This window comes from Sinocyclocheilus anshuiensis, unplaced genomic scaffold (genome assembly GCF_001515605.1).
Source record: "Sinocyclocheilus anshuiensis isolate Anshui unplaced genomic scaffold, SAMN03320099.WGS_v1.1 scaffold1097, whole genome shotgun sequence".
Taxonomy (NCBI): domain Eukaryota; kingdom Metazoa; phylum Chordata; class Actinopteri; order Cypriniformes; family Cyprinidae; genus Sinocyclocheilus; species Sinocyclocheilus anshuiensis.
The window spans coordinates 1,239,891-1,255,400 of NW_015555843.1; the positions used below are offsets into that span (position 1 = coordinate 1,239,891).

At 36.5% G+C, this 15,510-nt stretch overlaps 1 protein-coding gene and 1 pseudogene across 3 annotated transcripts; one reads left to right on the forward strand and one right to left on the reverse strand.

The window, feature by feature from the left end:
• Positions 1–996: 996 nt before the first annotated feature.
• On the reverse strand, positions 997–12,942 carry LOC107675562 (probable sodium-coupled neutral amino acid transporter 6). Of its 3 annotated transcripts, XM_016469969.1 has the most exons (17): positions 12,710–12,788; positions 11,548–11,669; positions 11,232–11,305; positions 9,758–9,810; positions 9,492–9,531; positions 9,140–9,164; positions 8,641–8,719; positions 5,975–6,057; positions 5,834–5,892; positions 5,706–5,765; positions 4,815–4,865; positions 4,583–4,662; positions 4,396–4,496; positions 2,901–3,025; positions 2,682–2,826; positions 2,485–2,579; positions 997–1,744 (listed from the first exon to the last, which is right to left on the reverse strand). In XM_016469969.1, the coding sequence occupies exons 2-17, from the start codon at positions 11,615–11,617 to the stop codon at positions 1,661–1,663; spliced, it is 1,224 nt and encodes a 407-aa protein (XP_016325455.1). In that variant the 5' UTR covers positions 11,618–11,669; positions 12,710–12,788; the 3' UTR covers positions 997–1,660. The 3 variants fall into 3 exon arrangements, with proteins under 3 accessions (XP_016325455.1, XP_016325454.1, XP_016325453.1); XM_016469968.1 differs by lacking the exon at positions 9,140–9,164 and having other exon boundaries at positions 5,715–5,765; positions 12,710–12,942; XM_016469967.1 differs by lacking the exon at positions 9,140–9,164 and having other exon boundaries at positions 998–1,744; positions 12,710–12,941.
• An 82-nt stretch (positions 12,943–13,024) lies between these two features.
• Positions 13,025–15,360, forward strand: LOC107675564 (tRNA (guanine(37)-N1)-methyltransferase-like; annotated as a pseudogene).
• The last annotated feature ends 150 nt before the right edge of the window (positions 15,361–15,510 follow it).

Below are 15,510 nucleotides of genomic sequence, written 5' to 3' on the forward strand. Positions count from 1 at the left end.
ACAAAGCAGTTTTTTTTGTCTCATCACTGACCTCTTATCTTATTCCATTTCTAATTACTGCCTCTCTCTCAAGTACTATGTAATACATATGCATATTTTATATACAGCTGTATATATAGAGTAAATAAATGCACAAATCTGTACATAAATCTTCTGTTCCAGATTCATATACATTATTATTTATTGTTGTCTTATTTAAATGTTTCTGTTCTCATGTCAGATATGCATGTATGCATGTATGTACCAAGAGCTTCTTAAAAAAACACACAAAATTCCTCGTGTGTTTGCGCACACGTGGCGAATAAAGCTAATTCTGATGATTCTGATTATATGCAGTGAATTTGTCTGAAATCTTACTGTCATCCTGTGTCACAAATTGAATGTTGCTTTAATCACACCTCAAGAATAACAGAACTACCATATCTCACTCAGTACATATAAGGTTGTCCATGTGTGTTTGTGTGTCTGTGTTACAGACTGCCTTACATTGGGCGGTCTCTCAAGCTAATGCAGCATATTAGAAACAGCAGGAGAGAGCAAAGGCCAGAGCCTACACACACACACAGAGAGAGAGAGAGAGAGAGAGAGAGAGAGAGAGAGAGAGAGAGAGAGAGAGAGAGAGAGAGAGAGAGAGAGAGAGAGAGAGAGAGAGAGAGAGAGAGAGAGAGAGAGAGAGAGAGAGAGAGAGAGAGAGAGCATTTGTTTTCCATTATCTGACATACAGAGAACCCTCTGTCCAAATCAATGAAGAAAAATCAGCCTGTCTATCAATCTTTCTCACGTACAAACCAGAAAAACTCACACTAATGCTTGGATCTCTTTGACTAAACATGGATCACAGACTCCATTCCAGATGCCACAGTACACGAACGAGTCAGTGAGAAACCAGTTTTAATTCTTATTTCCCTTTATTGATCGAAATCCACATAAAAACACACCAAAATTGTCCTTTTGGACATGTAAACAGGGTTGCAATGGTAAAAAAAAAAAAAAAATTATTGTTCTGTATATTTTTTGTTTATTTATTTATTTTTCTTTATTTAAAATAGAAAATGGGAGGAAAATTTTGAATTCTAAATTGAATCAACAGAAAATCTTTGGGATTAGTGTATATCCAAGAAATATCCTGAAAGTTCAGAAAAATCTTTAAAAAACAAATCCAAGCTTTTGAATTCTAAAGGCAGTGGTTAATCATTAAACCAGAGCTTTTTTTTTTTGAGTCAGACAAGCAGATTTTCCAATTCACTAAGCATCGGTGTAAATCTAATATCCCACATTCAGTTGTAAAATCAGCAGTGCAGTTCCTTCATTTACTGGTCCCAGCTGTCTTTCTATGGATGACAGCAACCATCTGATTCAAAGATTGTCAAACTCTACTGTCGTTCAGACATTCAGTATAGATTAATATGCATTTCAGTGCTCTGCTGGATTTTTGAATTTGATTGTGCCTGTGTTCAGTATTCAAGTGTCATAAAAGTGCTACGAGTACATTAGAAGTGTCATAAGAGCACAGCTGGCTCATCTCATTGGGATTCCCTTATTTTGGTTCCGAAAACAGCCTCTGCAAGGTGTGTAACCTGTAAAATAAGGTTTCTCCTCGAGGTAGGATGTGTTGAGCTCACAACTCATGCAATATGTCCCACAATGATGACGTCAAAGGTCAAGGTCCTTGAGCCCAGGAGACAATGATGACACACAGGCTCAACACACCAACAACCAGACCAATCACCATCAGCAAAACAGCCTAGAATGAAAAGAGAAACTTGGAAAAGGTGCATTTGGAAAGAAACCTAAAGAAAGCAACATAATATCAATAAAATAATAAACATATCAAGTGTAAAAAAACAAAACATGTAATTCATAGTTCCAAGTCAGACATACACTACCGTTCAAAGGTTTGGGGTCAGTACATTTTTTTTAATTAATATTTATATTCCACAAGAATGCATTAAATTGATCATAAATTATAGTAAAAACATTTATAAAGTTTACAAAAGATTTCAAATAAATGCTATTCTTTTAAACTTTGTATTCATTAAAGAAACCTGAAAAAATGTATCATGGTTACCACAAAAATATTAAGCATCATAACCGTTTTTTTTTTAACATTGATAATAATTAGAAATGTTACTTGAGCACTAAATCAGCATATTAGAATGGATCATTTGACACTGAAGATTGGAGTGATGGCTGCTGAAAATTCAGCTTTCCCATCACAGGAATAAATTACTTTTTAAAATATATTTCTAATAGAAAACTGTCATTTTAAATTGTAATAATATTTCACAATATGTTTTCACTGTATTTTTTTTTATCAAATAAGTGCAGCCTTGGCACGACTTCTTTCAAAAACATTAAAAAATATCTTACTGACCCCTCTTTTGAACAGTAGTGTATAAATAAGTAAAGAAAGTCTCTCAAAATCAGCTGTCCTGCAAAGGAAGTCACGTATGTGTTAATGAATATATGCAAGACTTTAAATACCCCTGCTGAATTGAGAGATCTCATTGGCTCAGAGCTGATTCTCAAATAAAACATCCCAGGATACACAAACAGCAAACATGTGGAGGTCGTAGAACCTGGAATCACAAAAGAAAAGGTATGCAGAGACACACACATAAACATGTTGAGCACTGAACTTAACAGTAAAACACATACAGAGCGTATGGACACACACTCACCCACCACACCAAAGACATTCCTAATGTCAGGGACGAAAATAGCGAGCAGCAGCACAAAAGTGAGGATGAAAAAACAGGAAAGTGAATGAGAGAGCCAGGAGAACTCCCTCTCTCCCCTGCATAACATCAACACCGCTTTACGTGCCTGAGAGAAAGAGAGAGGGGATGTGTTTTCTGAATTTCTTATTTAAATAGTTCACAGTCTGGCGTTTGACTTACTGGGAAGTGAATGAGCGGCACGGTGAGCAGAACGGCCAATAAAATCGCAAGACGCACTGACATCACCACAACATCCCGTGGTAGGTAGGTGTCGTATCCTAGCAACAGCTCTGATTCCACATGTGCTGCGAATAAAGAAAGTTTGATCAGATCAATCCATTTATCTTTACTGGATTATTAGCATATTAATAAGTATACACTAATTGCCCTAAACATTTTAAAAGACACTTTGTGAAGCAGTACACATTATGCAACAAACTTTGAAACAGTAGTTTCCTGCACCACTTTTCAGTGGCAGTGTGCCTAATCTTCAGCACCACAGAAAAATGATTAATTTTTTAATGTGAATTTGCAGTCTGAATTGAATGTGATGAGATAAAGAGACAGTTTACTGAAAAATCTTTAAAAAAAAAAACTCCTTGTCACTCAAGTTAAACTAAATGAAAATTAAAATGCTTTGGCAACTCGCTTAAAGGAGACATATTATGCCCCTTTTTACAATATGTAATATAAGTCTCTGGTGTCCCCAGAATGTGTCTGTGAAGTTTCAGCTCAAAATACCCCACAGATAATTTATTATATCATTTTGAAAATGTCTATTTTGAGTGGAAGCATAAACACGCTGTTTTTCGGGTCTGTCTCTTTAAATGCAAATGAGCTGCTGCTCCCCGCCTCCTCTTCCATAATAGAGCTGCACCATTACAACTCAGACCTGCTAAAAACATCTGTTTTGGTTCTGATTATCATTTTTATCGCGCTGAAATAATGCGTTTTAAACCATATTAGTTTAAACTTCTGATATGGTTTTCTGAGAGCACACATCCGAAGCACACGTACAGAAAGCGGCTGTCACAGCATGTGAGTACTAAACTAAGTTCTCATTCACACACAAGTTTACATTAAAAAAACACACGAGTTACAAAAACAGTCGGTTATGTCCGTGAAGGTAAACAGCTCGGAAATAAATCGCTTGTTTATTTTAGATCTGTGTGGCAGCAGCAATATACATTAAATAAATCAATAAATCCACTGCTCTCTTGTCTCCTCTGAGGCTGGGACTGTAAATAGTGTTCTTTGCTCGTTTGTGCAGCCAAAGACAGAAAAAAAAAGAAAAAAAAAAAGTGAAGTGACATGTGGCCAAGTATGGTGACCCATACTAGGAATTAGTGCTCTGCATTTATCCCATCCAAAGTGCACACACACAGCAGTGAACACACACACTGTGAACACACACCCGGAGCAGTGGACAGCAATTTATGCTGTTATGAACAGTTAGCATGTTTTGCTCAAACTTACGCCATGGCATTAGAGCTGGTACACTGTTTATTTTATTTTTATATTTTATTTCAGTTAATGTTTATTTTATTTCAAGTCATGAAAATTTTCTTTATGTTTTTAGTTTTAGCATTTTGCTTCCAACTCCTTGTGACACTAAAATGAAAGGTCACGTCAAGTGTTGCATTGTGGGACTGTGTAGCTTAAGCAACGTTCTTACTATAGAAGGTGAGGTATCCAAACAGGGCAGAGATCAGATACACCACGAAACTAAGAAAGATGCTGACATTCGCCACACTCTGCATTCTCTGCTTTGTGGGTCTGAAAAACACAAACACATATAATAAGGCAATAACAGACTATATATGTGGCAGATGCACAGATAAAACAGCAATCAGTGAACTAACCTGTGTAACTCACAGTAAATGGGTAAAACTGCCGTATGGCACAAGAAGGAGAAAGCCATTGTTGGGACGGCATAAGCACTCTGTAATGCACACACACAGTCATTTCTCACCCTCCTGATGTGTGTGTGGTTATGCTATAATATTACAACTAATATTTAGGTTTCTAATAGTCCTGCAAAGCGATGTTTAAATCAAAACATAGCATACCTTTCTAAAGAAAACTCACACTCACCTTAAGAGAGAACACAAACATCTGTGGGGTGCATTCAGAGGTATTTAAGCTCTGGGGATAGAAAAATAAAATTAATGTGAATATGAAAATTAGAATCAAATCAGGACAGCAACAGAATGAAAAAACTCTCTCTGATATCACATTATCTGTAGCTGAATATCGGCACACTGTTTAAGGAAATAAAGTCTTTGACCTCTGGCTCAAGCGGTCAAAGGCCACTTCCCTTATTATAACAATGCTACTTCCTGTTTCTGATTGACTGGGTCCGATCAGACTACACAGAATATCTGAGAGTAATTATTTATTGTTTATAATTTAGAGCCATGCTAGCTACCACATCTATACTCATGGCAGGAAAAAAAGTGAAATATATATATATAAAAAAACTATGCATAAACAACAAACAAAAACTACAATTTCTAAAAGGTTTTAAAGATTATCTTTAATAAAAAAAACAACCTAAAACTGAATCTGATCTCAGTTCATTAAAATCTTTTCCTACGAATCAACGGAAAAGTAAAGAGTCCTAAAGGAGTTCAAGTCATCACTATCTGAGAGTTAAAAAAAAATCTTTTGTGATGAAAATTAAGTTACGTTGAGGTCCTGAATGGGTACATTTAAATTAATTTAACTAAATAGTCTTATTGTTCTGGAGCTGCCCGAATTGTGTTTTGGGTATTAATCTGGGGTGTTTAGGCAAGTGGTTCGGCTGGAAGGGTCAAGTCAAGTCAAGTCACCTTTATTTGTATAGCGCTTTATACTCAACTGATTGTGGCAAAGCAGCTTTACATTGTCAAACAGGAAAATAGTTTGTCAATAATGCAAGACGACAACAACAAAGAGTCATTTTTCCAGCTAAAGTCAGTGTGTGGGTGTGTGTGTGGTCTTTACCAGGCTTACAGTAGAGTTAATTGGCAGCGGGCAGGGAATGGACCATTTTTTCACCACCACCTGTGAGAGAGATTAAAACATCAACATGGGAAAGATACAGAGAGAGAGAGAGAGAGAAAACAACTCACCACTACGGTAAAGAACAGCATGAAGAAGAATGCAAGGCTGCTGGTGTATCCCAAGAAACCTGGAGATAGAAACCAGTGATACACACTCTCTCGCACATGTACAGAATAATAATAATAAAAAAAAACTCTGATGACACTCACCAATCTTAGGAAGTAGAGCCAGTGGCAACACTACAATTAGAGTCACTAAAATCAATAGTGCAACACCATCCTCAAACCACTTTCTAAGAAGGACAGAAAATAAAATGCATGGCAAAATGGCACATAGTGAAGGATGTACACACCTTTCAAAGTTTTGGGGTAAGTTTTTTTTAATTAATGTTTTAGTCTCCTATGCTCACAAAGGCTGCATTTATTTGATCAAAACCAAAGTAAAAACAGTAATATTATGATATATTATTATAATTTAAAATAACTTTTTATTTTAATATATTTCATATATTTACTTTTTAATATATTTATTCCTATGATGGTAAAGCTGAATTTTCAGCAGCCATTATTCCAGTCTTCGGTGTCACATGATCCTTCAGAAATCATTCTAATATGCTGATTTGCTGCTTAAGAAATATTTCTTATCAATATTAAAAAACACTGTTTAAAAACTATTTTTGGCAAAAATGTGATAGATTTTTTAGGATTTTTTATTAATAGAAAACTCAAAACAACAGCATTTATTTGAAATAGCGATATTTTGTACAAATATCTTTACTGTCACTTTTGATCACTTTTGCACCCTTGCTAAATAAAAGTATAAATTTCTTTAAAAAACAAATCTTACTGACCCCATACTTGAGTGTTTTAAACTCATGAATGTGTTAATCACTAAACACTTATCTGATTCCCAAATCAACCCTTCAAACATTGCAATGCTGGAAATCCCCACATCTAATGCAAGAAATTCCTCCTCAGATTCTCTCTCACTGTCCAAGTACTCCTGAATCCGGGCTCACTTTCTTACATTAATAAGAATAAAAGAACAAAATAAAATAAAATAAAATAATTCAAGAGAGAACTGAGACTGATCTGACCATCATATTCAGTAGTATATTTACTTCCAGCAACTCAGTGTAGACAAACGTCTTGTTAAGGGTTTAATTTCTTTTATTGTTTTTATAGTATAAAAAGCACAAATGTAAAGGAAAAAAAGCACAATTTTAAATTATAATTTAATTTATAAATTATAAATTATAATGATAAATTATAATACCCTTTTCATTGCATTTTATTCTATTTATTCTTTTTTTCTCTATTATCTCCCTCTGTTGTTTGGTACCGTTCAAAAGTTTGGGATCAGTACGATTTTTTAAGATATTAATACTTTTTATATTATTTATATTTACATAATAACAAATTTCTATTTCAAATAAATACTGTTCTGTTTCCATTTATTAAAGAATCCTGAAAAAAATGTATCATGGTTTCCACACAAATATGGAAAAATAAGTAATGTGAATATGTATGTGTGTTCTTTGAACTGGGAGACTGAATCTTGAGCAGGTTGGTGTGTGTGAGAGATCTCGGGTTGATCTCCTGTGGTTCTCTCTTAACAACAGGGAGGTACTAGACAGCCTAGCTGATCCGCTTGAAGAAAAATGAAGATAAATTACTCCACTGAAAGAAAAATGTTATTTTACAGTAAATGACTAAAGATTCAAGCGTTTATACTGTGGCCGCTTTGTGATTTCTTTCTCCTCCCAGAGAGATGGAGTAGTGATGTTTGTGTGTGTCTGGGTCTGGTCACAGTAATTGTGCTGGTAAAGGGGATCTTGGGCAGGCACGACTCTCGTTGGGCAGAACATATGTGTGAGATTTACGTTAACGGACCTGTAATGCAAACCAGCTGTGTGGGGACGGGGCACAGTCAAACCACAGCGTCTAATAAAATAATGACCGTTACATTCTTTACTCTGGAATACTTGCTCTTTTCTCCGTTTCAGAAACTCACTTAAAGACAGAGAAGTGAGAGAGAGTGTTTTTCTGCCAGTCACTCACCTGGTGTGAAAGTGTCCCTTTCTAACTCTCTTCCTGAATGATGTTTCTATATGACTTGTAATGAATTCAGATGTAACTTTTCAAAGTTTCTGTGGTATGTAAATCATATTTGTTGTGATAAAACATATGTACTACCATTCAATTTTGGGGGTGGTAAGATTTTTAAATCCCTTGTGAATTTACTTGATTAAAAATACAGCAAAAAGAGTAATATATATATATATTAATTTCTATTTGAATAATATATAATAATATATTAATTTCTATTTGAATATATTTTAAAATGTAATTTATTTCTGTGATGGCAAAGCTGAATTTTTTAACGGCCATTACTCCAGTCTTCAGTGTCACATGATCCTTCAGAAATCATTCTAATATTCTGATTTGCTGCTCAAGAATATATTTTTTATTATTATCAATGTTGTGCTGCTCAATATTTTAGCATTTGTTTGAAATAGAAATCTTTTGCAATATTATAATTACGTGTACAGTCACTTTTAATCAATTTAATGCACCCTTGCTGAATAAAAGTATTTAAAAATATCTTACGGACCCTAAACTTTTAAATGGTATTGTATCTTCCATTTTAGTCAGATTTTTTTTTTACTCCCCACTGACACTGACTTTTGTTGGTTGCTCGGTTTCTACTTTTTGATATACTATTTTTTTACATTAAATATGTTCTGATTGGCTATTATAGTTGCTTTGTGATGAATTTCAATTTCAGTGAGAACAGAAAAAAATTTAGTGACACTGGAAAATTGCATTGCACATTATCAGAATGAAGTGTGAGGATGTGGTATATATTTATTTACCCAGAAGTCTCTGTGCTCATGAAGCCGGTGACGGCAGCAGGCATTTCAGACTTCAAGATGAACAAGTAGGTGGACATTGCTAGAGAAAGAGAACAACAGCACATTATACATACCAGCTAAGCAACACCTCATACACACACTATAACACCCCATGATGCAAACATGTGCATCAATCTACTCAGAAAACCAAACTAAACCATGCACAGACAGAGACACATAGTCTATTTAAAAACAGCACAGTGCTGAGGTCAACATATTTTAAACTAACACTAACATGCTAACAGCCACACACAGATGATTAACGGGTTGATGGCTTGTATCCGGGTTGCAAACCTGACTGCAGCCAAACACTTACACTCATACAAACACACGGTTGCTGCCATTCTAAAGACAGTGTGAAAGTGAGATGGATTTTATGTTAAGTTGCTTTGGTAGATTAATGATAAACAAAATTCTGTTTTACTGCTACTAAACACCAGATAGCACACAGAATACTCACTACAGTTCACAGTGAGTAGTGAGCACTGTTCAGAGAAAGACAGAAAGAGAATGGACAAATTTTCAATTTTCTTATTATTTTTCACTTCACAACATTCTTACATTCTTAAGTATAGCTGTTGTTCGCTGACTAACCTGCTATGCTAACTTATTTAGCAATACAAAATAAAAGTAATAGCCTATATCCTCCCGTTAAAACATGTTCAAACTGAGAGAGAGCAAAAGAGAAAGAGAAAGGAAAAACTCTGCATCGGGGAATCCCATGTAGTAATTCTGAGTTCAGAGTTCAAAGGTTAAGTAGTATGACTTTAACCATATAAACAGTTAAATACAAGTGAAAGAGAAAACCGCACCTCCAATGTTCTGAATGAGAATAGTACAGGCCACCAGAATCTGCCAAAAAAAAAAAAAAGTGGAAAACATGTTTTATAGGAGTAACAAGGCACATTTTACTTCTGTGGTGAATTCAGTTATGATGAGTACATAGATAAAGACACAGTTATTTATTCATATAACAAAATGAAACATTGAAGTACATCATTCCTCATTCAGATAAAAAAAAAAACATTTATGTCAGCTAGGTATTAGATCTGCGATCTGGTATTAGATATTAACCAACCTTGCCAGGTCTGCTGAAGGCTCTCTCTCCAAGAGCTTCATAAGAGTTGACGCCTAACACACATAAACATATGCAACAGTGAGGCCTGGTTACAATGTAGAATCATTAAAGACCATTTCAGTGTTTATAAATTGCCTACAACACCACTGTTTATCACAAGGGATTTCTCACCTGATGTACCGTATACTGGAGCTGTTATTTTAGAGTTACTGAAGTACTATTATAGTTTTTTTTTATATTTTAAATAATTTTATTTTAGCATAAGTTTTAGTAATTTTGTTGTGTTTTTTTAATTTTTTTTTAATTCAATTTCATATTTTTATATGTATATATATATTTTTTTTATTTCAGTTAAAGGGTTAGTTCACCCAAAAAGGAAAATTAGGCTGCGTTTTACTCACCCCCGAGGCATCCTAGGTGTATATGACTTTCTTCTTTCAGACGAATCCAGTCGGAGTTATATTAAAAATTGTCTTTGATCTTTCAAGCTGTTTAATGCCACTCAGCGGGTGTTGCATTGCTTCTGTCCAAAAGAACTTAAATAAAAATCGCCCATCCATAAAAAAAAGTGTCTCACATGGCTCCGGGGGGTGAACAAAGGCCTTCTGTAGCGAATCGATGCGTTTTTGTAAGAAAAATATCCATATTCAAAACGTAATAATCACTTGAATCTAGCTTGCGCTCACTGTTGTAAACAGAAGCAGTTCCGGGGGAATGACGTATGAGGTCAGCTTTGCGCATGCGCCGCTCAGAAGTGACGCACGCTGAAACTCAGGGGAGAGATCAAAACTAAACAACGGTCACTAATTGGAAGTACAAAACGAGGATTTGTAAAGAAGAATGTTAGAGGATTTCGATATAAGCCAAGAGGAGACTGGTTTTCCTTTGTTAAAGTGAGGAAACTTTGCTTCCGTTGATCCTGTAAACAAACTTTGGTTTTCACGAGACTCACTGGGGCATGCGCAACGCTGACCTCATACCTCATTCTCCCGGAACTGCTTCTGTGTACAACTGTTTGCGCAAGCTACATTAAAGTGATTATTACGTTTTGAATATGGATATTTTTCTTACAAAAAAGCATCAATTCGCTACAGAAGGCCTTTGTTCACCCCCCGGAGCCGTGTGAGACACTTTTTTTATGGATGGGCAATTTCTATTTAAGTTCTTTTGGACAGAAGCAATGCAACACCCGTTGAGTGGCATTAAACAGCTTGAAAGATCAAAGACAATTTTTAATATAACTCCGACTGGATTCGTCTGAAAGAAGAAAGTCATATACACCTAGAATGCCTCAGGGGTGAGTAAAAAGCAGCCTAATTTTCATTTTTGGGTGAACTAACCCTTTAACGTTTATTTTATTTCAAGTAACATACATGTTTTTTATGGTTTTAGTTTTACTATAATAATCCAGGTGAGTTAAAAGGTAAACAGGAGTAAGCAGAGTAAAGAAGAGGTCAAAAGTGAGAGAAATTACCTGTCTTGTCACAGAGGAGCAGCAAGAGATGGACAGAATAAGCAGCCAAACTGGAGACCACCAGCAACAGAATACTGTGAGAAACACACACAAGGTTCCTCTATTGAGAAGTCCTTCATTTCTATTCTTGTGTAAAAATATAATTTTTTGCATGGCTCTGTTTGTGTCATTGTAAGTGCCTTACTGGAACTGCAATTTTTGCTTAAAAAAAAACTGAGGGGCATATCAAAACAATTTTCTGTTGTAATCAATTATGCCACAAATGTTGTCAACACAGCTGAACTTGTATTGAATCGGGAACACTGTGTGCATGTACCTGAATCCAATGATGCCCGTATTGGCCATAGCATAGGAGAGACCCAGGATGCCACTACCCATGATGGCATTCATCAGGTTAAAGGCAGAAGACCAGAAGGACGCACCTCTAGCCTGAACACCCTGTGAGGAAGATAAACAGACCAGGAATTAGACATGACAGTAGAGCAAACTGAGACAAAATAGATCCTAGATGTTATGCAAGCTTTATAGTCTGCTTACACACCAAGTTACTGAAAGCACAAAGGGAACTGAAATCTTTGCAAAGACAAAATAAAACTGCATAAGATCAGCATGTGATGAAGAGAAAATGATTAGAAAGCATGAGGCAGCAAATGACAATGCACATACTCTGTGTGCATGAGAGCACAGCTTTATGGTTTTACAGCAACATCAAATATAATTTGTAAATACTAGTACAGCACTGCATGTAAAGTTACACTGGTTTAGACTAGATTTACTTTAATAATGTATATTAATTTACTTTGGCATGTCTAAAAATACGTTTCTTTTATGCCTCTAAAACAATTTGTAAATATTTTGTGTAGGCCTATACTTTGTAAATGCTGTGCTATACAAATCATCAGCAGAGAAGCAGCTAAAACTAAGAGTTTCTTAATGGAATTTTACATCATTTTAACAAAAAGAATAAAAAATTAACGATAACAGAGTTAACACATAACCTGGAAACACAGCCTCAGTTCTTTTTAATATATAATTATGTCCAAAAAAATCTAAAAATGTAATAATAGAATAAATAAATGCATAAAATATAATACATACATATGGAACATATTTCCGCCACATAAGGAAAAAAACTTTGTTCAGTCATAATTATGACATGAGCCTCTATGACACGTCAATTTTGCTATCATAGTTATGACTTTTTATTTCATAATGTTGACTTTAGGTCATAATTAACTTTTATGCTATAATTATTTACCAATGCACGGTCTTGGGCGAAACATGAAATGTTTACATACATACATACATAATACTAGATTATATAAAACATAGTAAACCTAGGTGTCAGATTTTCATTATTTAGTTATTATTTACAAATATGTTCACGTTGGACAAAAAGGACCATCTTTCGTTTAATGACACTTGTTCTTCTTGTTATTTTTAATATTAGTTATCAGGATATACAGGCTGTGGTTTACCTGTGCCGCCAACAGCGGTCTGCTCTCCTCTCCGATGGGCTCATACTCGCTTTCCGTCTGCACGCTGTAGTTTGCGCCGTTTTTCCACATGTTCCGCCGTTTAGTTTACTGTTCTGCACCAACCAGAACCCCGCTGCTTGCTAGCGGGGCCGTCAATTCATGTACCCGGCTCTCATACCACCGGCTTCAGAAAGACTCAAGCAAACATAAACATAGCTATTCACGTGATTATAAAAGAAGGTCACATGTCCACTAATGTTTCACGTCACAGACCAATCACGTCTGGCACGGCACAGCCGAAGTCTCGGTCGCTTAGAAATGACGTACTGTAAAAGCGTGTTCGTATGGTTGCCGGCTGGAGAGGTTGATCTGTGACAGTTTATTTAGTTTTTATTATAAATCTAAAAGTTATGTTTTGAGTGTGTTGAATAACACGGTTTAAGCTCTGTGGCTAAACAATCTTGTAGTTTATTATCAAGTGTAGATAACAGTGTGCAGCTAACAAATTTGCATTTATATAAATTTTGTGTATGAATTCACGAAAAGGTTGTAAATTCTTCTTTTTGTCTCATTAGACACTTGTACAGGGCATGACTTTATCTCTCTCTCTTTGACCAACAGATCTGGCAGACTTTTTTTCCTGTTGCAGAAACATCACAGTTGTATCTCTCTGTCTCAGAATTTAAACCAATTTGCAAGAATTTATCTCCAGTGCTCCTCTGTTGTCCATTCTCAGAAAGCCATGACTGACCAACCACAGACTGATTTGGGGCTCTACAAGCCCCCTCAGACAGTCCGGGGCATGACGGAACTGGACCGAGCAGCTTTCAGTCAGACAGTCAGTGTTCCTGCCATACGAATACCAACCATTATTCTCAACAAAGTGGTGAAGAGTTTGAAGAAAGTGGCACTACAGAGGCCAGGACTCAAACGGGTTGTCGAGGAACACAATGAAGATGGAAATAAAGACAGTAGTAAAGGAGAACATCGGCTGCTGCTTTTGGACCCAAACAGCATTACGTCTGCAGATTCGTTTGGCAGCGAGGAGGCAGAAGCTCTGAAAGCATATGGGGTGGCTCAGGAGATCCAGAAGTACCAACTGAAACTCACCTATGAGAACCTTAAGAGTGAAGAGATACTGCGAGCTGTACTTCCTGAAGGACAGGATGTGACATCAGGATTTAGTAGAGTGGGCCACATCGCCCACATGAACCTGAGAGACCACCAGCTCCCCTACAGAAAACTAATTGGTGAGAAGAGATTATAAACAAATAAATCAACTTAAAGAGACACCCACAAATTGTCATCATTTACTCACCTTCATGTCGTTCCAAACCTGTATGCATGTTGCTCTTCAACTTATTTCAGTTAGTTGGCAAGGCAACATTTTTAATTTTCATTTAGTTCTTCATCTAATATTTACATTTTATATTATTTCAGCTTTATGTCAAGTAACGAAGTGTAGTGTGTAGTTTTAGGTTTAGTTAACAATAATAAGCCTGGTTTGGAATGACATGAAGGTGACTAAATGATGACAGAGTTTTTATTTTTGGGTGAACTATCCCTTGATGTTTAAACCTTTTTATGGACTTTTGGTGTTTTGTTCCAGGTCAAGTAATCATAGATAAGAACCCTGGCGTTACTTGCGTGGTCAACAAGACCAACACCATTGATTCCACTTACAGGAACTTCCAAATGGAGGTTTTGGCAGGAGAAAGCAACATGGTGGCAAAAGTGAGTTCATCTTATAAATAAAGTCAGCATATTCACTTACATCATTCTGTAATGTTACTTTATTTCCTCTCTCAGGTACGTGAGAATGGCGTATTGTACGAGTTTGATTTCTCTCTGGTGTACTGGAACCCTCGACTAAGCACCGAACACGAGCGCATCGTTTCCCTTCTTCAGCGTGGAGATACTGTAGTGGATGTTTTCGCCGGGGTCGGTCCATTCGTGATCCCAGCGGCCCGTCGAGGCTGTGAGGTCGTCGCTAACGACTTGAACCTGGAGTACTTCTGTTGGCTCCAGCACAATGCTAAACTCAACAAGGTTGACCGAAAAATAACATAATTTAACATGGATGGACGGGACTTCATCCGAGGACCTGTACGGGAGCGCCTGCCTGCTCTAATGAAGGGATCACAAAAGATTCATGTGGTGATGAACCTTCCCGCACTGGCTCTAGAGTTCCTTGATGCTTTCAGAGGTCTGCTGGGCCCAGAGCCAGACCAGTCTCTTTTCTGTCCGTATGACAACTTGCCACAGGTGCATTGCTACGGGTTCTCTAAGGAAGATGACGCTCAGAGGGATGTAGTGGAGCGGGCAGAGGTGAGTTTCAAGATTTCCCTGCAAGGACGGTGTTCTGTGCACCTGGTGAGGAATGTGGCACCCAATAAGGAGATGATGTGTGTGAGTTTTACATTGCCGAGAGGGGTCCTGTACAGCACACACACTCAAGACAGGTAAGAGACTCTCACACTCACTAGTATCATTTGGCAGCAGTATTAAAACATGAAATAAAAACATACACACCATGCCGTAGTATTGATGGCAGGTCATTCAGCTATGCTAAAATGTGTCTCTCTTTCTCCATAGATATTTCAGAGGAGCCGTGTCCTAAGAAACAGAAGTGTGAGGATCTGACAGACTGAATACACTCTGTGGTTGTGTTAACTTGCCTGTTAATATGTTTTAGTTTTTTGTTCTTTTAATGTTTTGAATAAATTATCATTCCATGTGGGTGAATGCTGCGATCACTGAACCAAGACTGACACATAGAATTTTTGTGTATGTGTTTATTT